The sequence below is a fragment of the Lynx canadensis genome, chromosome A2 (assembly GCF_007474595.2).
Source record: "Lynx canadensis isolate LIC74 chromosome A2, mLynCan4.pri.v2, whole genome shotgun sequence".
NCBI classification, from domain to species: domain Eukaryota; kingdom Metazoa; phylum Chordata; class Mammalia; order Carnivora; family Felidae; genus Lynx; species Lynx canadensis.
The window spans coordinates 7387202-7413253 of NC_044304.2; the positions used below are offsets into that span (position 1 = coordinate 7387202).

Genomic DNA, 26052 nt, shown 5'->3' on the forward strand with positions numbered 1-26052 from the left:
TCACGGTCCACGAGTTAAGCCCCACATCAGGCTCTGTGCTGACAGCTCAGAGCCCGGAGCCTGCTTCGGATTCTGTGGCTCCCTCTCTCTCTGTCCCTCCCCCGCTCACTCTGTCTCTCTCTCAAAAATAAACACCGAAAAAAAAATTTTTTTTATTTTTTAATTTTTTTTTTTTTAATTTTTTTTTTCAACGTTTATTTATTTTTGGGACAGAGAGAGACAGAGCATGAACGCGAGGGGCAGAGAGAGAGGGAGACACAGAATCGGAAATAGGCTCCAGGCTCTGAGCCATCAGCCCAGAGCCCGACGCGGGGCTCGAACTCACAGACTGCGAGATCGTGACCTGGCTGAAGTCGGACGCTTAACCGACTGCGCCACCCAGGCGCCCCCAAAAAAAAAAAATTTTTTTTTAAATAAGCGAAATGCTTTTTCTCAAACATCATGTATCACTTTTACAAAAAGTCAGGTATCTCCCAAGGAAAAATAAGAGGCCCCAAGGGAGCACAGGGACGTAGGGAGAAGCTGGAGTCCGAGGGTGGATGGATAACAAAAAAAGCCCCCGAGTCCCTCTCCTCCAGCTCTCCCTTGTAGCACCAACATGCTTCCCACGCCCAGAATCTCCACAGGACAGCAGCAAACCAGCTGTGCGAAGCGCACGAGGAGGGGAGTGAGGACACGCACACACGGAATGCATCCTCCGGGGATTCCGCGGCAGCTTCGTGGCGATTCGCTAGATCTCCCCATGTAGACCGAATTCCACTTCTTGGTATTTTCCATAAGAAACAAACGCACGTCCACAAGGACCCGCGTGTTAGAATGTGCACACGAACATCCGTAGCCACTTTATTCACAATGGCTAAAAGCCACTTTATTCACAATGGCCAAGCACCGCTTGGCTTAGTGGGCTAGGGCTACCACCACAAAAGCACCACAGGCTGGGGGTCAAGGACATTCCTGCAGGTTGGAAGTCCAAGGTCAAGGCGTCGGGCAGGCTGGTTCCTCCCGAAGCCTCTCTCCTTGGCTTGGGGGCGGCCATCTTCTCCCTGTGTCATCACATGGTCCTTATATTGGAGTAGGGTCCACCTTAATGACCTCATTTTAACTCCATTATTTCTGTAAAGGCCTCATCTCCAAAGACACTCACATTCTGAGGTCCTAGGGGTCAGGGCTAAAACCCGAGTTTTGGGGGCACACGATGGAGCCCATAATACAAGTCAAAAGTCCATCGGCAGATGAATGGGAAGCCAGAGGTAACTGTGTGCTTCTCTACAGCGGGCACAATGTAGCCATAAAGGAGCAAACTAATACCCACGGTGACGTGAATCCGCATCAGAGACACAAAGGAAGTGGCCCCACACGATAGCACTTGTGTGAAATCCTCAAACCACTACCTGAAGTCAGAACTGAGAGGCTCTCTGAGGGTGGAGGGAGGGGTGCCAGGCATCCTCCCAGGGTGATGAGAGTTTCTAACACGTCCACCTGAGCAGGGGTGATGACACAGGCAGGCACACGCGTAAAAAGTAATTCAGCTGAGGGGGCGCCTGGGTGGCTCAGTCGGTGAAGCACCCGACTTCGGCTCAGGTCATGATCTTGCTGTTCGCGGGTTCGAGCCCCGCGTCGGGCTCCGTGCTGACGGCTCGGAGCCTGAAGCCTGCTTCGGATTCTGTGTCTCCCTCTCTCTCTGCCCCTCCCCTGCTCATGCTCTGTTGCTCTCTGTCTCAAAAATAATAAATAAACGTTAAAAAAAAAATAATAATTCAGCTGCGCTTATAAGATCTACACACCTTAATGAAATCCTGAGGGGAAGAAAGCAAGGTTCAGTCACAGGAAGAAGACCCCCAAGCACAGCCATGATTCTTGACTGAGTCCATTAGATCAGAGGCCACAAAAGGATCATCGAAATCCATTCTCTCACCTGCATCTATCAACTGCCGTTCTATTGCAGACAGCTTTCTCCTCACCGGTGGGCACCACCTGCGTACTAAATACAGTTCGTGCCACAAGGAAGGCCTGAGTTCCCCCTCTGAATGATCTCGAAGTGCAGCCATTGCGTTTAAAAAGTCACCTCGGGGCGCCTGGGTGGCGCAGTCGGTTAAGCGTCCGACTTCAGCCAGGTCACGATCTCGCGGTCCGTGAGTTCGAGCCCCACGTCGGGCTCTGGGCTGATGGCTCGGAGCCTGGAGCCTGTTTCCGGTTCTGTGTCTCCCTCTCTCTCTGCCCCTCCCCCGTTCATGCTCTGTCTCTCTCTGTCCCAAAAAAAAAAAAAAAAAAAAAAAAAAAAACGTTGAAAAAAAAAGTCACCTCAAATGGTCACGAGGCTTTGAGCCATCAGGGGATTTCACTGATCAAATGTACCGCAATCTACTACAATCACTATTCTTGTCACGTCCCCAATCCCACTAGGGTTTCCTTCCCACGAAAAGGCTGAACTAAACTCTGACAGAAGGAAGAACATTCTCTGCCAGGCAGGCAGGGCAGCGGAAGCTGCTGGAAGCCACGTCCCCTCCCTCTGCCCCACACCAGCACAGCAGCGCCCCCTCGGTCCACAGCCTGGCTCAGGCTAGTGCTCTCGGGGTACACGGAGGCAGGTGTGCCTCAAAAGGCAGTCACTCACCTGGGCCACCCCTCGAGGGACAGCCCGCTGCCCAGCTGAGACCTAATGGCTGAGCCACAGCGGAAAACAGCTTCTACCACTCACGCTAAAGTGAATCCTCAAGTTCTTGGTTAGCGTGTTGCATACCCGAAACACAGACTCCCAACTGGAAAAAAAAATCACGAAAATAAGGGAATTCAGGTTGGCTAGGTAAAACGAAACAAAACAACCACCTAGTACACAAAGTCAATCATCAATAGGAGTCAATCTTTCTGTAGAAGCAAAGAACCACTGCTTAAGAAAGGAGCCTCTTCCCTGCCTCCCACCAGAAAACAAAAAAGAAATCCCATGTACGGTAGGAATGAAAGGATTAAATACCTAGGAATCCAGTTAAGAAATCTGTAGTACATGGGATGCCTGGGTGGTTCAGTCGGTTGAGCCTCTGACTTCAGCTCAGGTCATGATCTCACTCACGGCTTGTGAGTTCGAGCCCTGCACTGGGCTCTGTGCTGACGGCTCAGAGCCTGGAGCCTGCTTTGGAGTCTGTGTTTCCCTCTCTCTCTGCCCCTCCCCTGCTCATGCTCTGTCTCTCTCTGTCTCAAAAATAAATTAACATTACAAAAAAAATTTTTTTAAAGAAATATGCAGTACCTAGGAGTGACTGGGTGGCTCAGTCAGTTGAGCCCCTGACTCTCGATTTCGGCTCAGGTCACCTTCCCAGGGTTGTGGGATGGAGCCCTGTGTCCAGCTCGGCGCTGGGCGTGGGGAGCCAGCTTACGATTCTCTCTCCCTCCCGACCACCCGTGTGCTCTCGCTTCCCCCCACCCCAAAAAAAGGCAGTATCTAGATGAAGACTTTGAAATTTTGAAACGTTGAGGGACATAAAAGAATATCTGAATAATCAGGGCTGACCCTATACTTCGAAAGGCAGGCTTGTCCTTAAGATAAGTTTTCCCCAGAAGTCTGTACACCTCAGGCAGCCGCTGAGTACCCACTAGGCTTTTACATGTGCCAAGTCCAAAGTCTGACCCAGTCGTGTGTGCTGGTGACTGACACTTCTTTGTCTGCTTCTGCTTTGTTGGCATTTTACAGGCAGTCCTTTCCCAGAGACAAACCAAAGAGGTTTGATGGTTTTAGAATTTAGTAGGATTGAAGAAAAAAAAAAGGGGGGGGCGGAGCACCTGGATGGCTCAGTCGGTTGAGCTTCCGACTTTGGCTCAGGTCATGATCTCTTGGTTCATGGGTTCAAGCCCCACGTCGGGCTCTGTGCTGACAGCTCAGAGCCTGCAGCCTGATTCGGATTCTGTCTCCGGCTCTCTCTGCCCCTCCCCCGCTTGTGCTTTCTCTGCCTCTAAAATAAATAAACATTACACACAAAAAAATTTAGAATTCAGTAGGATTGAATTAGGCTGAAAGGATGGAAAAAGCCTACCTAACAGACTCTTAAATAAAGGGTCTGTCTGGGGGGACCAGGCCAGGGCTCCGAGGGACTCCTGTCTTCTTCCCCCCTCACCCACTACACGGGCTTCCACGCTCATGGTCACAGATGGCTGCTGCACCACCAGGCATCACAGTCCATTCTAGAGCACAGAAGGGCTACAATGGGGAAGGCCAACTAAGACCGTTCCTTTAAAAGGCTCTCCTGGAAGCCACACTGAGCGAGATTCCCTTGGGTCTCAGCCAGAACTGAAACAAGTTAACCCTCAGCCCCAAACACAGGCATAGCACATGCGGAATGATCTAACTTCGGACAAACACGTCTGTGGGATCACCTGCAGCTCTGAGAGCCCATTCTCATCCGGGCTCAGCCAAGAGTCAGCCAGAAGCCCTTCGTAAATTACAAGTCACCAGCCAGGGTGATTTATAGGAGAGATTTATTTGAAGAAATATTACAACATATAAAAACTACATAAAGTCTCAATTCCCACTCATACGGTGGTAGATTTGATATAACGCATAATAAAAAACTTTTAAAATCCAGAATGCACAAAGTACGGCACAGTTTGATCACTAAGTCATTAGTTGATAAGCAAACCTCACAGAACAGCTTCATGTCAGCCAAGGCCACAAACACCGTGTACAACACATTTGAACCGACAGATTTTGACATGTTAAAAATACAACATCAGTGCATGTTGGGGATCCCTGGTGCCAGAAACAAGGGTGACGGGAGGGCAAAACTAGTCCTTGGTAGCTTCCTCCTCCTTGATTTTCACTAAAGAGAAATAAAAGGTAGAGTCATCGCAGAGAACACGCACGACCCTGCACAACGCAACAGGCAAGTGTAACTAGGGGCCCCTGGGTGGCTCAGTCGATTAAGCATCCAACTCTTGATTTCGGCTCCGGTCATGGTCCCACAGGTCGTGGGTTCGAGCCCGTGTCGGGCTCTGTGCTGACAGCGCAGGCCCTGCTTACAATTCTCTCTCCCCCTCCCCCCTCCCTGTCTCTCGCAAAAGAAACATACTTAAAAAAAAAAGAAAAATCGAGAACTAGGTTAGCAGCCAGGTGTCGATGTTAATGGCCCTCCAAGTGAGACGTGCAGCAGCTCTGAGTGAACAGAGGGAGACCGTGCCCTGCTCCCAGGGGTTCCCTAGGTTCCCAGCCTGGGTTGGCATCTGAGCCAGGCCGCGCAGCCTGAGGAAAGGGCCCCGGGCCCCGACCTGCACGCCAGCGGCTCCCACCGTACCTGAGGCACTCTCTCGAGCTTTGGCCAACATACAGCGCTTGATCTCCAAGCCAATGGCTTTGGCCAGAGGCGGCGGCACAGCGTTCCCCACCTGAAGGAGGGAAGGAGGGCGGTGCGTGGCTTGGCACGGCCGGGGTCAGTGGCAGCCTTTTCTCAATGACGTGAGCCCCGTTCACGTGGGCCTCCGGAGCCGGTTCCACCATGACGGCTCAGGGACCCTCCAACCGCCCTACCTCCCCACCCTGAACCCCGTGTCCAGGCCCACCCACAGAAAAGGGACCTTTAGCGGGCTTTAGAAAACTCAGATCGACATGGAGGTCACCATGCTTCACTTTCAGCCAAGAGGGATTCTTTCCAGAGAACAGGAAGGGGGGGTGTTGCTAGAACCCCCGGGGTACTGTTGCTTTGTAAGCCATGAACAGGCATTCCTTAGATGGAAATACATGTAATTAAGAAATAGTAAACTTAACACCCTGAGTATCAGCGAGGAACTGTGGGTTCGTTCCCACCCTGAGCCCATTTTGTCTGCTCCTTCACTCAAGTTCAGTGCCCTGGAACTTTCCTTTGGGCTAAACCTGCCTCAGAGCTGTGAAGTGACAACCAATGTGCTTAATTAACCACAGCCTGACCCGCGAGCACTCTGGGTCCCAGTGACAGGCTCTCTCCTTCCGGGCGCCCCCTTCCTGGCAATACTGAGGCCAATCGGCCAATAAACTCCAGGGGCTCCGTGTCCCCTCATAAGTGACCCCGTGAGCCCTGCTTTCCCCGGGAACACCTGCACCCTGGGTCAGACAGAGGGGCCTCTCTCCCCTCGGGGCCGCTTTGAGGAGGGGCTCAGCGGCGCCTCACACAGGGACAGAGGAAGAGCCGGCCCTGCTCCCCTCGGCTGACCTGCCGGTGCTTGTCCAGGATGTTGCCGAACAGCCGGTAGGTGTCCGGGAAGCCCTGGGAGCGGGCGCACTCCCGCACGCTCACGACGCGGTGCTGCTCAGGGTGGAGAACGCGGCCCTGGAAGGGAGAGGGGAGGTGGGAAGGGGAACGGGACTGGGCCCGCCCGCCATTCGGGGCAGGAGGAGGGAAACTGAACCATGGAGAAGCACTGCAGCCTCAGGCCTCAATGGCCGAGCCGGTCTCCATCGGCAGAGGCTGGGGGGCGGGGGGAGGGGGGGTGAGGCGTGCAGGCTCCCCAGGGGCCGCCCCCACTGTGAGCCCCTGCCTCCGTCCCCTCCCTGGCATCACCGCGGCCCGCAGACCCACCTGCTTGCCCATGGGCTCGGGGTTGGTGACGGTCGTGCTGAAGAAGCCATCCCACTCGAGCCGTCCGTAGAGGCCGGCCCAGTGGTTGTGCCTGTTCCCGGTGTGGGGCAGGCACCAGGGGATGAGGGTGTTGAACTGTCTAGCCGCGGAGTCACAGGCTTTGCCCGCTGGAAGAGAGGGCTGCCATGAGACTGTGGTTACAGAACGGGAGGGACCGAGCAGCCGACAATCCCTGTCCCCAAAGCTCTTATCGCTTAAATGCTCTCAGCAGCTATTTAAAGCCAGGACGTCCGCGCCCAGCCCAGGTCCTCAGGTCAGCGAGTGGCAGCCCCCAGTACCTCCGGCTAGGAAACCCCAGGCAACAGTGCTCCCTCCAAATCCAGGGGGCTGGGGCCGGGAAGCACCCCCACCCCCGGCTGCGGCACAGCAGGGCCCCCACCTTCCACACAGGAGCAGACCCCGCGGAGGGCCCCGGTGCTGCTGCAGCCGTTCTTCTTGTCGTGGTACGTGTACCGCAGCTTCCGGGCCATGGTGCCATCGGACAGCCGCACCTCGATGTTCGGCAGGTCGCGCCAGTCTGAGCCCGGGGCCAGAGGGATGTGCCGCATGCGGGCGGCCACCAGCGCGCTCATGTCCTGAAAAGTCACAGCAGGCCCCGGCCGTCACATCATTCGTGGAGTGTCTAAGCACCCACGGTAGGCTGGGCGCCACCATCCCAGGAACCGGAAACAGCACGGTGACCAGGAATCACCAAGGAGGGGCTCGTATCCCATCGGGGGAGACCAAGAGCAGCCCAACCCGACGACCTGCAGACTGCACGTGCCTTGAAGATAACCAAGCACGGACGTGGCAGAGAATGGGGGGAAATGGGTGAGAGGACAGCTTGGGGCAAGCCGACAGGGCTTCTCGGAGGAGGGGGAGACGTGTGGGCTGAGCCCCGCAGGATGAGAGGAGAACCGGATGGGGAAGAGCGGGTTTGGCGTATCTGGGAGAACACACAGAGAGCAGGGTTGGCAAGAGATGAGGGGAGTCAGAGGCAGCGGGGACCAGACACCGATTCCGGGAGGAGCGGACGCTCCTTGTGACTGTGCTGCTGCGGCTGCTGCGGGGGCGGGGGGCACAGACAGCGGTGGCAAGAAGAGAAGCAGGAGGAGGAGGAGGAGGTCTGGGCTCAGGGCCACGGGCAGAGTAGGAGCTGGACGGGGCCTGGATCAGGTCCCGCTTCCCACCCCCAGCCCTGGCTGGGCTCCAACCACACGTTCTTGCTCACGAGGCCGCCGGCCCGACCACACCGGCGCTGCCGGGAGGGCGCCATTACCTTACAGATGTGGTCCCTGAGGATGGGCTGGTACTGTGAGCCCCGGAGCTGCCTCTGGAACCAGGACTGAGGCTCCCCGTTGTACAAGATCTCCAGCGCCGAAGCTCCGTTCCGGACCTCGGGGAGGTCGGACATCGTGTCCCGCACGGTGATGGTTCGGAACGGGCCCGAGCTCAACCTGCGAGAGCACAGCACGCAGCTGACACCTCTGGGGACCCAGGAGGCTGCTGTCCCGCACGTTACAGGTGCCACGTCCCGACGGCCGATGCCGCCCTCTCCAGGGGGGCAACCTAGCTCCCAGGTCAAAGGGCCACCCGAGGCCACACGGGCGGCGTTCTTCTCAGAGCCGGTCTATGCAGGGATGGCCCGGAGGTGTGGGCCCTGCTCTCGACTACAGCCAGGTCCAGCCACGGCCTGCGTGCGGCTCACTCAAAGGTCAGAAGCACTCGTGTGGCAGGCCAAGCGCTGCGCCGTCCGCGCCAACACGTTCTCCGCCGTTCAGGTCTCCCGACAGACCCTCCACCAACACGCCTCCCGGGTAACAAGCACCGTGACACGGCGGGGCGGGCGGGGCGAGCGGGGCTCCTACCTGGTTATGTTGCTGACAAACTTCTTGTCGTCCACCACGACGCTCAGCTGGCAGGCCCGGGGCGCGAACACGTGCAGTGGCTCTGGGAACAGGGGAAGCTTCTCTCCGGGGGCTGCAGCCAGGATGATGGCCCGCCTCCGGGTCTGGGCCACGCCATACTGACCAGCCTGTGGAAAGGGCCAGACACGCACAGTCAAGCCCCTAGTTAAGTCTGCAGATTCACTTTTTAATGTTGATTTTTTGGGGGGAGGGGCAGAGAGAGAGGAGGACGTGGACCCGAAGCAGGCTCCAGGCTGACAGCAGAGAGCCCGACGCAGGGTTTGAACTCATGAACTGTGAGACCGTGACCTGAGCCGACGCTGGACGCTCAACCAACTGAGCCACCCAGACACCCCTCGGCAGGATTACTCTTAACGAGTAAGAGGGACAAAAGATCCCACGTGAGGGCCACAAGCCTCTGGAGAAGATGGAGTAAGCCCTGCTGGCAATTCCAGCCGGCTCTCTCGAGAGCCCTGCGAGGGACCCTGTGGTCTCAGCACTCGGGAGACAAGAGGGAGCAGAGAGGCCACGGAGCCCTGCCGCCTACCTAGCAGTAGGCGGTCACAAGAGCTGCCAACAAGGTTTGGCTGGTGAGCCCCAGACCCAGGGAGGCTGGACCGGGTAGGGGGCAGACGCTCCCTCACTGCCTTCCAGCCAGGCTTCGTGTCAGAGCGCCGTCTCAGCTCTAGTTATGCTGTTAATTACTGAACAGGCACGTACACGGTAGCTGCTTTTCAGGTCAAGCCTAGTTCCCTCTGGTCACCCCAGATCTCCGTCCTTGCAGACAAAGCTCCCAGTAGCTCCTGGAGGGCGGTCTCCCACCTCCTCCTGAGGTTTGTACACGTGTACATTCACCCAGGAGAGAACCGTTAACCCGCGACGGTTTAGTCTGTGCATCCTTCTGCCATTCTTGCTTCACCCGCCCCCCACCGCAGGGATCAAACTGCTACTAGAGTTCCACAGCTGGCCACCACCCTGGCCTCTCAAGAGGAAGGGGCCGGAAACACACGGCTCCTCCTCAGGCACGAGGATGTGACTCTTGAGAAGAGGCAGGTGGCCTTACTGGCACACGAGTTCTGTGCTCCCCAGACCCAGACGCCGCGAGCTTCACGGTGGGGCGTGCGGGCCCACCTGCCGTCTCCCCCCACCCGCACCGGCACCCCCACAGCTCACGGCACTGCACGCCCGTCCTTTTCAACTCTACCTTCAGGTAGAGACCATCTGCTGCGGTGCAGGGACCACCGAGCCCCTCTCCTGTCCACACCTGTCAGCCCACCTTTGCCCCCTTCCCCAAGAGAGCCTACCTGCAACACGCCGAAGGTGCACTGATAGCCCATACGGACAAGGCAGCGGAGAGTGAGCTTCAGGACCATGGAGCGTTTGAAGGAAACGAAATTCCGGACGTTCTCCAAGAGGAAGTAGCGGGGCCGGTAGTAGTCACAGTAGCTGTGGGAGGCGGGAGAGACTACGAGGGTCATCCGCACGCACCAAGTGAAGAGAAAGACCTGCTCTACCCGAAGCTACACCCAAATCCTTGATATCTGCTTGCTGGGAAGCTGCACCTGCTGACTCTCCGTCTCCCTGGCAAGAAGCCAGCTGCGAATGCCCTGGAAGCAAAGGCCGGGCGCCTCCCCTCCACACGTGGCCTTCAGCAGGTACAGCGGCTAAGCCAGCTGCTGCTACCCTGGCACACCCCAGGGCCGGCAGTCTAATCACCGCCAGGCAGTCCTGAGCACAGGGGCTGCTACTCTGTTTACCTGAGAAAGGAAACCACCAAGGAGTTCTTGAACTTGGAGTAGGTGCGAGAGTTGAAGCGGTTCATGCCGCTAAACCCTTGGCAAGGCGGCCCACCGCACAGCATCTCCACATCTCCCTTCTGAGGCAGCTTCTGACCGCGGGAGTTGGTGGCCTCCCCGGCCATGACCAGCTTCAGCAGCACGTTGCAGTCCTCCGTGAACACCGTGGACCCGGGATTGTTCAGCCGGAACGCCTGGGCCGCAGGATCCCACATCTCAATGGCCCACAGTGTTTCTGAGATGCCTGGTAGATACGAGGACAGATACGTGCTAAGAACCCCCTCGAATTACGCTCAAGGCAGAACCGGGACCAGAGCCAGGAAGGCCTTCCAGGTAGAACCTGCCTGATCCGGTTTTACTAGCTCTGCAGAGAAAACCCCATGGCATTTACCTGCTTGGTGGAATCCTTCCGACAACCCTCCACAGCCAGAAAACACGTCCAGGGTCCGCAGCTTGGGCAGCTGAATTTCGGTCTCTGGTTCACTTGGCTCGCACGTTTGAGACTTTGCCTTGCCCTTCCCTGGAGACAGGCCAAAAGTCAAGTCTGAGCCCTAACCTGCTGTCCCTAAACGCTCATTCTGAATTAACAGCAAAGAATGAGGTAACATCAGAGGCATTTTCATACCAAATGACTCATCAGTAGCCTGAATTACGTAAGGCAGACTTGAAAAGAACCCTGTGGATAACGACTTACCTTTCCCCTTCCCCTTCCCTTTATTTCCAGGGCTACGGGCATGGTTAGGAGGATCTTCAAAGCTTTTGTTCTTGGCATTATAGGCCTGAGAAGGAAAGAACGACAATAGTCTGGGAGAGAAACACACCAGTCTCTTCTCTAACAAGGACAATTTAAATTAACCTGCTGAAGACCCACTTAATTTCTCCCTAAATTTGGCCACAAGCAATTAGCCGTCAGTGAAAATACTCTGATTTTATTACACTGGCAACAGAGAAAAAAAGTTCTAGAATGTAAGTATTTTATGTGCCCAACATTAGAATTCCTGCTGTTCAAAGCCCCTGGACTACTCATTCTAAAAACTGGAAAAAGTGATATATTCGGCCATCCACAGTGGAACCTGGGGAAACTCAGGCATGTATCAACTTCAGAGAACGTAACACAGAAAAGCCACGCTCAAACAATTTAAAAGTGATCAGCTTAAATCGACAGACTCCCGGATCCTTTCTCCATCACCAGGGCCACTGTCCCGGTGTATAGACCTCACCCGGCCGCAGATGCCTCGGTGAAGGGACTGGGACTGCCTGGGGCAGGGCCTCATGAGTCCGCCAGGGAAAGGGGCATCTTTCCCTAACTCACCCTAAAAGAATCAGTAGGGCTGGGGGAGGCCACCTAAATAGTCTCCAAATAAACCGCAGAAGCAGAAGGATGCTCCTATGTTTATATTCTGCGTTATAGAGTCTTTTTATTTTACAGAGAGAGTGTGTGCATGCCCACAAGCAGGGGAGAGGGGCAGAGGGAAAGTAGGCTCCATGCTCAGTGCTGAGCCTAACGCACGGCTTGATCCCGCAACCCTGGGATCATGACCCGAGTTGGACGCTCAGTTGACAGAGCCACCAAGGCACCCCTCCGTTCTTTTAAAGGCAAGTGTCACGTTCCAGAGGAATTTGAATGCCACCGATTCATACTCTGGGTAAGTCAACTGCTTTCGTAGGGGCTGTGACTGTGACCTGAAGCCTCTCCCTGCGATAAGCCCGGAGTCCCACCTCGAGGAAGTAGAAGCGGTCTGGGCCACCCGCAGAGAAGTCCTGGAGGCCGCCTGGCAGGTCCTCCCCGTACTCCACGGTACAGCGGCCCTGCACGGCCTTGAAGTCCACCACCACCTCCTCGTCACTCCAGTAAAGCAGGTTGATGTCCGCGTGGTAACTGGCCGGCGTAGACTTGTGGGTGTTCTCTGGCCTGAGCGTGGAAGACTCTTTGTTAACAATCTCCTTTGTTGAGAACGGGACAATTAAACGGCCCCCCATTTCTGGGGGTGCTCAGAAAACCCATGGGTAAAGACCACAACCCCCCAGTTAAGGGGATCGGTTACTACCCCCCCTTAGCCGGCACCGCCGCCAGAGTGGGCCTCCTTGCCACGAACTCAGCGGCTGGTCTGCTCGTCTGCTTGCTCTTCACACCCACGACTGCGGTGCAAACAGCCCCGCCCTGCGTCCAGAGCAGCAGCCGCCTGCTGCCCAGGAAGGATCTAGACCTTCCTCCTCTTGCCTACACTAGCCAGCCTGGTTTCTTTTCTGTAGACACAAATGACTGTTGCAGAGACTGTAATAATCTTTCACGTATATTAGTTAAGAAGTGAAGCAACCTTACACCCATCTCTATCAGTTAGCTCCTGATCAGTACGAGTTCCTAGGGTCCCCAAAAAAAGAGTGAAGCCAAGACCTTAGGAAAAGTGTAGACAGACAGAAAGCCCAGAAACAGGAAGAGGCACCTAGGAAGAACAGGAAGAGAGAATGGGGGGGAACCGGGGGGGAGGGGACACAACTCAGACAATCGTAAACAGAACTTGAGATTCTCTGAGGGTGTCTTAGGCAGAGCCCAGGACGTTCCACTCCTGATTTTGTCATACTCCTTTTTTTTTTTTTTTTTTTTAATGTTTGTTTATTTCTGAGACAGAGCATGAGTGGGGAGGGGCAGAGAGAGAGGGAGACGCAGAATCCCAAGCAGGCTCCAGGCTCTGAGCTGTCAGCACAGAGCCCGACGCGGGGCTCGAACCCACAAACCGTGAGATCGTGGCCTGAGCCGAAGTCGGTCACTCGACCGACTGAGCCACCCAGGTGCCCCATGATCTTGTCATACTCTTGACTTCTGCTTAAGGATTTCTTTGGGGGAGACAACTCTGCGGCTCTAAAACAAAGGTCTAAAGCAAAGCTATGAAATATAATTACAATTCTAGTCCCTGTCAGCACCCACCAGATAATTAGAAACACTTAGAAAAACCGCTACCTCTACCGAAGTCTTAAAATACCACCGTGTGTGCTGTTACAACCCCATTTCAGAATTCTAGAAGTCTGCCGCCATCCTGGAAGAGCAGAGGCCTTCACTGACCTGTAGAACTTGTTGATTCTGATCTTGATGTCGGTCTCATTGGGCCTGCCATTGCTCTTCTTGATACAGAAGATTTCTTTGATTCGGCCAATTCGATACGGCTCGGGGGCATCCAGGTTGCTGCCTTTGATGTAATCGGAGTATTTCCGGTAGTGTTCTGGGTAGAGGTCTTCGTCCACAGGCTCCTTCCGTGGGCGCTTCACGGGACTGGACAGCTTGATGCTGCAGAGAAGCCAGTGTTACGCATAACTGAATACGAAGCCATAAAAAGGAATCACCTCAGTGTGACCGGCCAGTAACACTACTACTTAAATCCAAACACCTTCTAAACCAGTGCAGCTAAGCGCCTGGAGATTTACGGAGAAAGATGAAACCTCATCCAGTTTAAAGCGGGTTTCTCCATCTGTGTGCCGCTGGCTACGGTAGTTGCTGACGCTGTTTGAATAGGCCCAGCTCCCAGCTCCCAGCCGCGGGACAGGACGGCACTTCCCGGCATGTGCCTCGTTCTGCCCAGCGAGTGCGAGAAAGGACACACAGCGGTGCTGGAAGGAACGCTGAGCTGCCTCCAGTACGCTCTCCCTCGGCTCAGACCGGCAGCCCCGAGAAGCCACTGCTCCCACCAGCCCCAGCCCCCGAGTGACCCAACAGGCCAAGTGCCCTGCTGAACCACGAGGGACACGCAGTCCAGGCAGGGAGGCAACTTCCACAGCTGTGGGGCTGTCACCAAGCATGACCTAGGCTCTCCTGACTGGGGTGCTGACCTAGAGGGAATGCTGAAAGGACATGGGTGGAGACTCACAGTCTGGGCAAGTTGAACCTGGCCTGACTACGGGGGTAAAACCGGTCATCGGATTCGGCTGCAGGCTTGAAGCCTGCTGTTCAGGAAAGCAGCTGCCATGTTTTCCCACCAGGCCTCCTTAGTCGACTGGGCTCCAAAGGTACCTGTGAGCACCTGTGTGGACACGTCTTCTGTGCAGGGAGCACCTGGGCAGACAGCACTATGGGCGTCCTCCCCTCCACACTGAGGACAGCCGGGACTAAAGCGGGTACTCGCACCAGCTGCACAGGCTGAGAGGACCCTGACCTCCGTGCTCTGTAATTCGTCATGACTGAACTGAGGTTGGGAACTGGGACTTTAGGAACTGCAAGTCGGGAAACTGAGAAGTTCTGAAAATGTTGGTTGGAATTCAACCACGTGCTAGTTCTGAGAACAAAGAGTGTGGAGTGTGTGGATCGAGTGTGGAGACTCGGCCGGCCGATTTCTCCCTGAAGAGCCCCAATCCTCTGATACACAAAGAGATCTTGATACTTCTTGGCAAATGGGATTACGACTCACGTTCATTCAATCTTTCCTTTAGGCCCTTTAACACACTTCATCCCAAGAGCCTGGCAGGTGAAATACTCCTCCCACGTGACAGACCAGAACAACAGGAGATGGTCTCTGCCCCAAAGCCTCAGGGCTGGGTGGGGCCAGGCCCCCCACCACAGACACTTGTGCTTGGCCAGCACACGCTCTGACTTCTTTCAGACTTACTATAGTCACTCTACCATGGAGGGCGGGATACTGCTGATCACCACACATACTAAGGCAACAGTCCAGGCAGCGGCTAGTCCTGAGGGTACAGGGAGGGGGACAGACCACAGAGCCAACCCTGCACTAGCCCAGCGCTCATGGCCCTGACCTGGGCCAAAGGGGCACTCACTTGAACGTGAAGGCCTCGGGCAGCAGGTATACGCCGTCCCCGACGCGATACTGGATGCCGTTCTTAGTGGCCGAGCCGTAGAGAACCCGGCTGTCCAGGTCCTCAAGCTGTTCCATGACCCTGGGAATCTCTTTTTGCCTCATTTCAGCCAGACGGGCACAGCTTACACAGAACCTGAAGGAGCGAGGGACAGAAACAAGGGGCCCTGAGCTGGCTTCACCCGAAGCTTCTGGTGACCAGTAGAGGATGTCTGCAGACACTTGAAGAAACCGGCTTCCTGCAGTTTGTGTTCACACTCCAAAAACACTTATTTGGGACCAAAGACCAGAGATGAAACACAAGAGAATACCAAGCTGATTCCACTTTTGAGAATTTGATGTGAAAACCCTAAGACAAACAGAACGCAGAATAGGGAAAAGAATACGCCACAAGCAAGAATGCAGAGAGTGGTTCGGTCACAGCTCGATGTCAGAGGAGTCTCCTACTGTTACCTCTAAAGGCTGAAAAGCTAATTGGTAAAATTCAACATTTCTGATTAGTAAGTCCTTAAAGGGGAGCTAGAAATGGCCTTCACTAGAGATCAAATCAAGAGGCAGCACCAGGCTGACTGGAGAAACACTGGGGGCACGTAAGCCAGCCCTCCCAGCCCCACCCCATCGGCCGAACTGCTGCCTCAGAGGTGCCAATGCGACTTTAGTTTGAACAAGTGAGGTACAGGGGTTACAAAGGAAGGCACAGGGCACTAAACATCGAAAGAGAATTTAAAAAGCAAGCATCCTGGGTCACCTGGGGGGCTTGGTTGGTTGGGAGTTTGACTTTTTTTCCCCCTTATCATTTATTTATTTTTGAGAGAGAGAGAGAGAGAGAGAGAGAGAGAGACAGAGACAGAGAGAGAGAGACAGAGAGAGAGAAAGAGAGAATATGAGAAAGAGAGAATATGAGAATATGAGGAGCAGAGAGAGAGGGAGACACAGAATCAGAAGCAGGCTCCAAGGCTCTGAGCTCTCAGCACAGAGACCGACGCAGGGCTGGGACTCACAAACTGTGAGACCATGACCTGAGCCGAAGTCGCACGCTTAACCGACTGAGCCACCCAGGCACCCCTGTGGGGGTTGACTCTTGATATTGGCTCAGGTCATGGTCTCCTAATTCATGGAACCGAGCCCTGTGTCAGGCTCTGCACTGACAGCATGGAACCTGCCTGGGATTCGCTCTCTCTGCCCCTGCCCCACTTGCTCTCTCTCAAAATAAACATTTTTTTTAAAAAAGACAAAAACAACCAAGCCTCCCTAAAAGCAGTCACTCATCAGCTAGAATGACATGGAATCAAAGATACCACTCATGAAAGAAAATATCTAAAAAACAGAAGGAAACATGCAAGATACGTAGCAGAAACACTGAGCCACACGCAAAGAGGCTGAAGACAGAAAGCTGCACACTGCTCCTGGATAGGAGAGCTTCTCATAAAGGCAACTCCGTGCCCAGGCTGTCCACACACTTAAAGCAACTGCAACCAAGTCAGGCTGGTCTTTGATTAGCAGGGGAAAGAAACCCCACCAGAGAGAAGCACGTGAAAGGCCAGAGTGATGCACAGATAAGCACACGGCCCTGGAGCACCACAGAGGCGGCCCCACCGAGGGGACCCGGGGCCCGGGCCCGGCCCCGGGCCCGGCACTCACTTGTACTTGTTGTCCTCCGTTGGCTGGGTTTTCGGAGGGGACTCGAACCTTGCGTAGTCCTGATCATACCACAGCTGGTAGAAGTAGGTCTTTCCATCGTCCTCCGCCATCAGAGGTTCAGGATCCATGCCTCCCTTTGAGGACAAGGACCCGGTGTCAGCCAGGAGCCCACGCAGGGAGGGGAAGGGCACGCCAAGGGGCGCCGGGCACTCACCTCCATGGCCCAGTTCTCTGACGGAGCTTTATAGACGACCTTCACCTTGCTGTGAATGTAGGAAAGCTGCATGTCCTCACATTCGTCTACCAGGAACAGCTCCAAGGGGTCCGACGTGGCTCCGAGGACTGTGTCTGTCCCCGCGCAGAACCAGTGGGCATGAAACATCTGCCCGTTGCTGCTGTCCTCCCACAGCGCAGTGACTCTGGAGTCAGAAGAAAGTTGCTAACCCGACTGGCAAACCTGGACCGAGTCTACTTAGGGGAACTTGTATTTGCAGTGTGTCTAGCCCAGGGCAAAGAGCCACTGCTGTATTCACACATAAGCATCTCCTAGGTGTTCAAGAGAAAGTGTGTGCTGAGGTCAAGCGAAGGAAAAGGTACAAACCTGGCTAAATACAGCGGTTTGGAGGAGTCATCTGGAATAACAGAGACGCAGTCCCCCACTTCCAGGGTTTCTGAGTCAATGCACACCTTCTTAAAGTAACTCTTCTTTCCATCAGTCTGGAAACGAGAGCTTCGTTTCAGGTGAGGATGGGTTCAAAGGTCTATGCTAGGCTTGACCCCCCCTGTTCCTCTTATTTTGTATAAAAGCCTAATTCCTGACAATTTGGTAAGCCCTGAGCTCTACTGCCCTGGCTACTACAGAAAACCTTCGCTCCCTTGGCTGGAAACCTGCAACTAAGAGCACACACATTCCCTCCTCGTCAGCCCCGCGCTTCAGTGTCAGTAGCAAATCAGATTCCAACATTTGATTTTGAACAGTGCCGGTCCCAACCCCTCCCAGTGGTCCTAATGCCACATCCTGCCCCCAACTCTGTCAGCCACAAGGACCTACTTCTCCCACAAGGAAAGCTAGTTTCCACCTGAGGGCCTCTGCCCTGACTGGCCCCCAGGTCTCTGAGGCTGGTTCCTCACCAACCTTCTGGGTCTCAACTCAGATGTGCTGCCTCCTCGGGAGCCTCCAAGGTCCCCACCTCCCTCCAGCCCTCCACTCACCGGACAGAACACGCGCCTGTCCTCCTGTACGAGGGGCTCAGCCCCACAGGACAGGGGTTCAGCCCCATTCAGGCCTACAGCAGCATCTGGCAGGGGCAGGCCTCACGCTACAGACCAGATCTTTGGCTTCCAGACATCAAGGAAGCAGCGCGGAGAGATTACTTGCTCTCCGGCTTTGGTAAAGGAGTTGTGCCTTAGATGGACCATCACAGGACGGCAGGGAGGCCATCTGCGAGTGTCACAAAAACACCCACTGCCAGGCCGGGGTGGATGGGGCAGTGAAGGCTCTCTTCGAAACAAGCTTTGAAGGGGAACCAGCCTGACCCCTCCTAGGACAGTGCCAAAGGCCCATTTTGGAAGGATAGGAAAACAGGAGTCTGTGGGCACACAACCAAAACCGCATTTTCTGGCCTCTCGCTGGCCCTGCTCCTCACAGGCAAATGAGCAGGTTTCTCCGCTTGGGGCTCAGGCTGCTTAACACCGGGCGTGACCTGATGCTCAGAGGTGCGGCAGGAGGCTAGGTCTTCTCCAGGATTACCTTGACGGCTTCTCCAATCCAAGAGATCCGATTCTTGTTCTGTTTCTTTTTCTTCCCCTGATGCATTTTTTTGGGGGACGGCATCTCTGGAATATTGTCGTCAACTTCTTCATCGTCATCGGCCTCCTTCATGGCCATATTGGGACACCTATAGAGTCAGTGGTTATAGGCAAGTCCCCTCGGGTAAGTAAAACCTACTGGGGCTGTTTTAGTTGGGTAATGGGGACAGGCCTGGCGACAACACCAGAAGAGGGAGCGCTGCCTTCCCTGCACGTCTCAGCCCACCTGCCCCGAACAAAGTTCATGTTCCTCTGCCAGGAGAGTGGCGTCGGCCAAACCTACCTCCTCTCTTGGCAAGCCTGTTTGCTCCGTCCGCTACCACCAAACTTAACCATATCTTTACAGGCTTTACACTTTCCACATTCGGGCTGTTGACACACCTAAAAAAGTATTCAGGAAGGGAATGAAATGGCCATTAGTAACCGTTGGTAACCAGTTTTTTGTTTTGGGTGAATTACCAATTTAAAAAATTGTATTTGGCCTCATCAGGGAAGGGGGAAAAAGAAGTTCAGAACAAGATCCCATTCGTACCCTCCAGGTTAGTGAGAATTAAGAAGCAGGACACATGTTGGGACAAGTGTGGAGAACTGAGAACTCGCCATGCTCACAGGGTCGGGGGGGGGGGGGGGGCGGGGAATTCCGCTCTGGAGACTTTTCCAGACCAAAGTTAAGCATAAACCCACACCCCAGCAATTCTGCTTCTATGCAGAGACGATCCCAAGAAGCCTCATTCAAGGATGTCGCCACTGCATTATTTATAACAGAGGAAGAAGCTGGAATAGTCGTATAATGAAATACTGTGGAATAATCGCAATGAGTCCACCAGATTACTTGTATCAACACGTAACAGTGGCAAACACCAGTTGTGCGTATTCAGGAAGCTCTGGACAGTGCATGTACATGTGCTAGGTGAAAAACTAAAACCAAAAGAATGGGGAGGACACGTGAATTCCTGTTAATAAAACAAAGGGAAAGACAGTCCAGCCGACGGTGTGAACACAGGTTCTGAAGGCAGTTGTGGTATTTTTGCATTTCAGTTTTTGTCCAAAGTCAGTCAAATACGGTATACTTCCGATATTACAGGTGCAGTTCCAACAAAGCTAGTCAAATTAATTTCTTGGCTTTCCAGTACATATACAAGTTATATTTATTCTATAGTCTATCAAATTGTTAAATGTGTCATTAAATAGCATGAAATCTAAAAAAAAGTATATTTTTTTTAATTTAAAAATTCTTGGGGCGCCTGGGTGACTCAGTCGGTTAAGCGTCCGACTTCAGCTCAGGTCACGATCTCATGGTCCGTGAGTTCGAGCCCCGTGTCAGGCTCTGGGCTGATGGCTCAGAGCCTGGAGCCTGCTTCCGATTCTGTGTCTTCCTCTCTCGGCCCCTCCCCCGTTCATGGTCTGTCTCTCTCTGTCCCAAAAATAAATAAACATTAAAAAAAAAAAAATTAAAAAAAAAAAAATTCTTGGGGCGCCTGGGTGGCTCAGTCAGTTGGGTGTCTGAATTCAGCTCGGGTCATGATCTCGTGGTCCATGGGCTTGGGCCCCGCGTCGGGCTCTGTGCTGACAGCTCAGAACCTGGAGCCTGCTTGGGATTCTGTGTCTCCCTCTCTTTCTGTTCCTCCCCCGCTTGCTCGCGCGCTCTCTCTCTCTCTCTCTCTCTCTCTCTCAAAAACAAATATTTAAAAAATTAAAAAAAAAAAAATTCTTTATTGATAGGGCGCCTGAGTGGCTCAGTTGGTTAAGCATCTGATTCTTGATATTGGCTCAGGTCTTGAGCTCAGGGTCATGAGTTCAAGCCCTGTGTTTGGCTCCATGCTGGGCGTGGAACCTACTTAAAAAAAGAAAAAAAACTGCTAAAAGCATGCTAACCATCATCTGAGCTTTCAGCAAGCTACAATCACCGGTCACAGATCACCATAAATACAGTAAGTAAGTTTGAAATATTCCAAGAATTACTAAAACGTGATAGAGTCTCAAAGTGAGCAAATGCTGTTGGAAAAATGGCACCAATTGACTTGCTCGATGCAGGGTTGCCACAGACCTTCAGTTTATTTAAAAAAATAAAAAACAAAACGAAAAACCCAGTATCTGCGAAGTGCAGTGAGACAAGATATGCCTGTAGCAGATACCAAAGTATCTCTTCTCTAGGTGACTGGAGAAATTAATCCCCCTAATACTGAGTGAAGTAAATCTAAAAAATTCCACAGGAAGAGAGGGCTTTTCAAAGCCCTCCAATCCATCCTGGACAGAGTCCCCACTGTCCTGGGAAAGTTACACCATGAGACGAGGCAGGCCTGCGGGGATGTCCTCCCCCTCGGAGAGGGCAGCACCTCTGTGGGGTAATCCCTTCCTCTGCAGTCACACCAAGGCCTCTAGACAGTGCTATGCAGGTAGAGCGAATGCCACCCAGGCGGCCAGGCTAGTCAGTAACAGTGGATCAATAGCGCGGTGCCCAAGCACACCTCTTTCCACAGCTGTCCGGCCAATCTGCCTGTCCCATGAGGCATGCAATCCTCTCCTTCCCCGCCCCCGCCCCCGCCCCGATAACTTTCTCCCAGCTTCCACGTTAGGGGTCACATTTGAGCAGGGAGAGTCTCAGCCAGGAGAAAAGTTCTTCAGATTGCGCAGGGAGCCCGGCCCAGGTGAGGTTACCTCACAGACGCCACACCGTCGGCGTTTGAAGGCATTCTCCTTGTCTTCTCGGTCATCCTTTTCGATTTGCTCTGCGAAGAAAGTGTCAAAGATCTGGTAGACCAGCTTGGTAGTGGTGGCTTTAGTGGGGCCTTTGTCCTTCTCTTTGGCAGAATGCCCGATGGTCTGACGTCTTTCAGCTCGCCTGGGACAGAGGTTTCCATCGTGTTAGCAGGCTGGGGAGGAGTGCACAGGACACTCTACCTTCTCTGGTCTCCAGTCTTCGGTTTTATGCCTGCTGCGTCCTTACCTTTTTCCTAGGGTGACCCCAGCCAACTTGATCAGGTCCCTCATGCAGGGGGTCAGAAAGATAGGCTGCTCGTCACTGTCCCCAGCCTCATCATAACTCTCTACTTGTTCTACCACAAACTGGGCGTGCCGAAGGAGAGAATCCTCTGTGAATCGATTCAGGTTGAGCACAGAAGGAGGAACAGTGGTCTTTAAGAAAAAGATCAAAAGTTTCTCTTAGGCTTAAGAAAAACCGTTCTAATCAAACTGAAAAGCGGTTTCTGATTTTAGACAGGAGTTTTCTAGCAACATCTGTGCCGCATGTAAATAGGCATGAATCTCGGGTTGCGGAGACCCTGAGCCCCTCACCTCGATCTTATTGATCAAGTCTTCATAGGTGGAGTCTGGGTTGCTCTGCAGGAACTCAACCACAATCTTACTTATGTAGATCTTCTCCTGCATCACACTAAACAGCGGCGCGTACTCTGGGTTGGGATCCATCAGAATGTATTCGGCAAAAGCTGAAGCAAACCGCAATTTTAAAAAGTGGTCTGAATCTGATGGCAGCTATGATGGCCAAACGGCAGGGATGAGTCTATGAAGACTATGGGATAGTCTAAAAGTCATTCCATATGCACAAGTCAACAAAACGCAAAGGACATTCGGAGTTAACCCATTCAGAAGTGGCCTAAGACAGCTAGGGAACGGAGGCGCCTGGCTGGCTCAGTCGGTGGAACATGGGACTCTTGATCTCAGGGTTTTGAGTTCGAGCCCCACACTGGGTGCAAATATTACTTAAATAAAATCTTAAAGAAGGCAGCTAAAGGGGCGCCTGGCTGGCTCAACCAGTGGAGCACATGACTTGTGATCTCAGGGTCAGGAGTTTGAGCCCCACACTGTGTGTAAGATAAACAAAAATTTAAAAAAAGGAAGAAGACAGCTAGAGAATGGGAGACTGGCCAAGTGGCCTTATTTGGGCTCCTCTCTTGTTTTTGGAATTCAGTCGGAGTTTGAGCTGTAAGAATAGGACTGGCACTTCTAACTGGAGGGCCAGCTGTAACCCCTACAAAAAAGTCATCCTGATGGTTTCATAATGGAAACCATCCTAATGACATGGTTCCCATACAGTCACAAGTTAGTCACGTGCCATTCACGGGAGGCTGAAACATCCCACCCAAGCCCAACCAAGCCCAGGGGAGGACAGGAACAAGGGCCCCTTTCCAATTCCATCACGGTCCACAACTGGCCACACACTTACAGGTGCTGAAGCCAATGAGCGCCTTTTCACCTCCATCAAAGCCAGTGATCCACCATTCATTTATGGGGCCAAGATTTTTGCCATTAACACCACCTAGGAAAAAGAAAGTTTCCCGAAAAGAAATGGACTAAGAACTATGACTCCTATCAAACCCCAGAAGGGCCAGTGGCACTCTGAGTGCCCCCGAGGTGACTTCTCTTGTCAGCCAAACTGGGCAGTCCTCAGAGCCACCAGAGCGAGTTTGCTAATAGCTGTTCACAACACAGTCTCAAGCCCTAACTTTAACGGACAGTCGTTCCAACTGAATAGTGCTTTGCAGGTAAGCTTTGTTTTTAAGATCCCTGCCCAAACATAACCTGGAACGTTCCACTGACCTTCAAGAGACGGGTCATCATCGTAGATTGGTTTTGCTGAACCGGAAAAGAAGAGCTCAACGTTCTTCTCAATGAGACCAGTGTCGATCGGGCACAGGTGACCACGCTTACAGTACACGCTAGACAGGTGACAGATAGCAGTTACCAGCCGACCAGTGAAGGCAGGCAGAAGTACACAATCAAGCTCAGACCCAAGGTGACGAGACCGCGTGCAAGTCCTAGACTCTTAACCTCCTCGGCTGTCAGAACACTTCGTTGGCAGTGTCCTCACCCAGTTTCTACCCAATTCTCCCACCTATGCATCAAGAGGATCTTGATGTCTGCAGACCTAGGCATCTACAAAGGTGACACCAAGAAGTCAGGGAGTCTTAGAGTGGGGTGACAGGAAACCTCACAAGGGAACAACGCACTACTGCGTCTTCCCTCGGCACACTGCTATCGGACAAGCACCGGCTTCTCAGACACATGCTGCTTACGGCTGTGGCCACCACCTCGATCTAGCTCCAAAATGCTTTCACTGCCCACAAAGAAAACCTTCTCTCCATTAACCAGTCACTACTTCCTATTCCATCCCCGCCCCTGGCAATCCCCACTCTGCTTTCTCTGCATTTACGCATTCAGTGTTTCATACATGCTTAATGTTATAGGGACTTCACCTTAATAAGAAGCACAGTAAGACCTATTACCTAACAGCATGAAAACAGATGTAAAGATATGGGAAGGACATACTTCCACCTCATTTGGAGGGTTAAATCTGGAGTTTGAGGGCATCCATCCACAGTCCTACCACCCAAATGTCAAACTTCAGAAGAACATGAAATCAGGGTGTGTATGTGTGTGTTGGGGGCGGGGGGGGGGGGGCGGGCTTTCTGCTTATGGAACCGCTCGTGTTGGCCTCAAAGAGCACCTTCCGGGCAAGAAGTACCATCCCGTGGTGCAAGGGCCCAGGCGGGCGACACAGAATCCGCAGGTCTTGAGAGCACCACCCCCCATCACACTCCCACAGCCTAGGCCCTCGGAAGCCAGAAATCCTCATCCTGAAACCACACAGAACTTCAGAAATGCAAACACGAACACCCTGAACTGAAACCCCCACCATGTGCCAGGCATGGTGGACAGACACGAACATCCTGAATTGAAACCCCTACTACGTGTCAGGTATGGTAGATACACACGGGTCATCTCTCTGCCCTCGGGACTTAAGTCCAGCGGGAAAGATGGACACATAGCCAGGGAGGGGAGGATACGGAGGACCCACAGAAGGGGAGGATACAGTGCCCAGCCCAGCAAGGTATCCACGACGACAGGGAGAAGTTCTAAGTCCTAGGCAGAGGCAGGACCCACTAGTTCACAAAATGGACCCTGCCCAAGACTGCTTTCACCTGCCACTTTCAGCCCAAGTACCAGAGGTAAACAGAGTCCCTAAATAACTCCGGCGGTCCGGCTACAATGACACTGTCCCTGCGAAGCGTGTCCTTAGTGCCGCCTCCCCGCCCTACGGGAAAGGGTCTACAGCAGACCCTCTCTCAAGGAGGAAGCCAAGAGACCCCCAAGCTCTGACATTCCTGACTACAGCAGCCCGGGCTCCAGCTGCTGCTCCTCTCCCGAGCCTCTGTCCTGAGACACACAACAGGGCGGCACGAGGGCATGAGCATCCGCCGCACCAACACAGTAGATTTCACTTGCACCACCAGGCAGAGGTTGGGCCAGGCCCCGGGGGTCACTGGTAGGTGGACAGCATCTTGACACAGATCAGGATCCTGACGGCGTTCGAGAGGGGGATACAGCCAACCACCAACCACAGGGAGTATGAAATGTGCTGCGGAAGAAACACGCTGGGGATCTTGTCTCGGGGCAAGAGAACCCCTAACCTGCTGTAGGGCAGGGGCGTTAGGAAAGTGATGCCCACAACAGGTATGGTAGAGGAGATCCACCCCCACATTTTCCTCGGGGAGGGAAAAAGCACCTGCTAAAGCGGGTGAAAGAAACAGCGGGCGCGTCCTGGAGCCAAGCCATTCCCCACAAAGAAATAAAGTGAGGCCGCAGAGTAACTGCAGCCCCAGCGAGCAGAATGGAGCACAGGGCGCAGATCACGGGACTGCGTACTCACAGGCTCATTTGAGCCTTGCCAAAGGCGCAGTCCAGACGCCAGGACCTTCACTCCAGAACCTCAAGGGCCACTGCCACAACCTGTGCAGCCCTGCTTGGTCTAGCCCCCTCCCGGGCCCTCCGCTCCCGCAACTCTGGCCACACCAGCCTCATCACTGAGTCCTGCACAGCCAACAGGAGCCCACCTCGGGGTCTCTGTACCTGCTGTTCCCTCCAGCTGGGGTGTCCTTCCCCAGCTGTCCCCTCGACTTACGCTCTATGCCACGAAGGGTTCTGCTCGAGTCACTTCCCTCTGTCCCAAACACACTCTCCCAGCCCCTCTCTGCTCACCATGCCTTTCACATGTGCCGCGGTTACCACCACCTGACACGCAGAACTTAGCTTCTGCCCCCAGGAAAGCAGGGACCCACGGTGTTGTACCCATAACACCTAAGTCAGTACCTACCTAGCACATGGTTGGCCCTCATCTGGATGAATGAGCTTCAGGATGCGTACAGACTGAAGATTAGACGTGTACGGTTTTAACAACCCACACAGCGGAGATCTACTACACTCCCACCATCTTTGGGGCTCTGATCCAGGAGGCGTTAGCAACTTGAGAAAGGCTACGGGTCAAACGCTAAAGAACCTCAAGAGGACATCAAGAACTTCGGCGCCTTCAGGAAAGTGCTCTATTACAATGAAGCAGAAGCATGTGTGTTACCTAAAGCAGGTCAGTTTGTGTTGGGGAAGGGCCTCATAACTCTCGAAGCCAGACTCGTTGGCATCGAAGATGGAGAGTCTCTCATTTGTCAACAGCTGTGGCTCATCCACCTGAGAGACAGCGACCGTTAGGCTGAGGCAGAGGCAGAGGCAG

General features: G+C 53.7%; 1 protein-coding gene across 4 annotated transcripts in view; it reads right to left on the reverse strand.

Moving 5' to 3' along the window:
* Positions 1–4450: 4450 nt before the first annotated feature.
* DNMT1 (DNA methyltransferase 1) overlaps positions 4451–26052 on the reverse strand; it is a 46807-nt gene continuing 25205 nt past the window's right edge. For all 4 annotated transcript variants that reach the window (XM_030299903.2, XM_030299904.1, XM_030299905.1 and 1 more), the window contains 25 exons: positions 25900–26009; positions 23088–23206; positions 22714–22806; positions 21825–21976; positions 21478–21665; positions 21189–21372; positions 18814–18911; positions 18472–18619; positions 17323–17438; positions 16936–17140; positions 16722–16855; positions 15043–15216; positions 13340–13561; positions 11998–12190; positions 10973–11057; positions 10670–10798; positions 10240–10522; positions 9787–9928; positions 8444–8610; positions 7855–8032; positions 6976–7171; positions 6537–6703; positions 6171–6287; positions 5280–5370; positions 4451–4808 (listed from right to left, as the gene is read on the reverse strand). In XM_030299903.2, coding sequence (XP_030155763.1) covers positions 4774–4808; positions 5280–5370; positions 6171–6287; positions 6537–6703; positions 6976–7171; positions 7855–8032; positions 8444–8610; positions 9787–9928; positions 10240–10522; positions 10670–10798; positions 10973–11057; positions 11998–12190; positions 13340–13561; positions 15043–15216; positions 16722–16855; positions 16936–17140; positions 17323–17438; positions 18472–18619; positions 18814–18911; positions 21189–21372; positions 21478–21665; positions 21825–21976; positions 22714–22806; positions 23088–23206; positions 25900–26009 — 3726 coding nt within the window. In that variant the 3' untranslated portion in view covers positions 4451–4773. The remainder of the gene's footprint in view (positions 4809–5279; positions 5371–6170; positions 6288–6536; positions 6704–6975; positions 7172–7854; positions 8033–8443; positions 8611–9786; positions 9929–10239; positions 10523–10669; positions 10799–10972; positions 11058–11997; positions 12191–13339; positions 13562–15042; positions 15217–16721; positions 16856–16935; positions 17141–17322; positions 17439–18471; positions 18620–18813; positions 18912–21188; positions 21373–21477; positions 21666–21824; positions 21977–22713; positions 22807–23087; positions 23207–25899; positions 26010–26052) is intronic.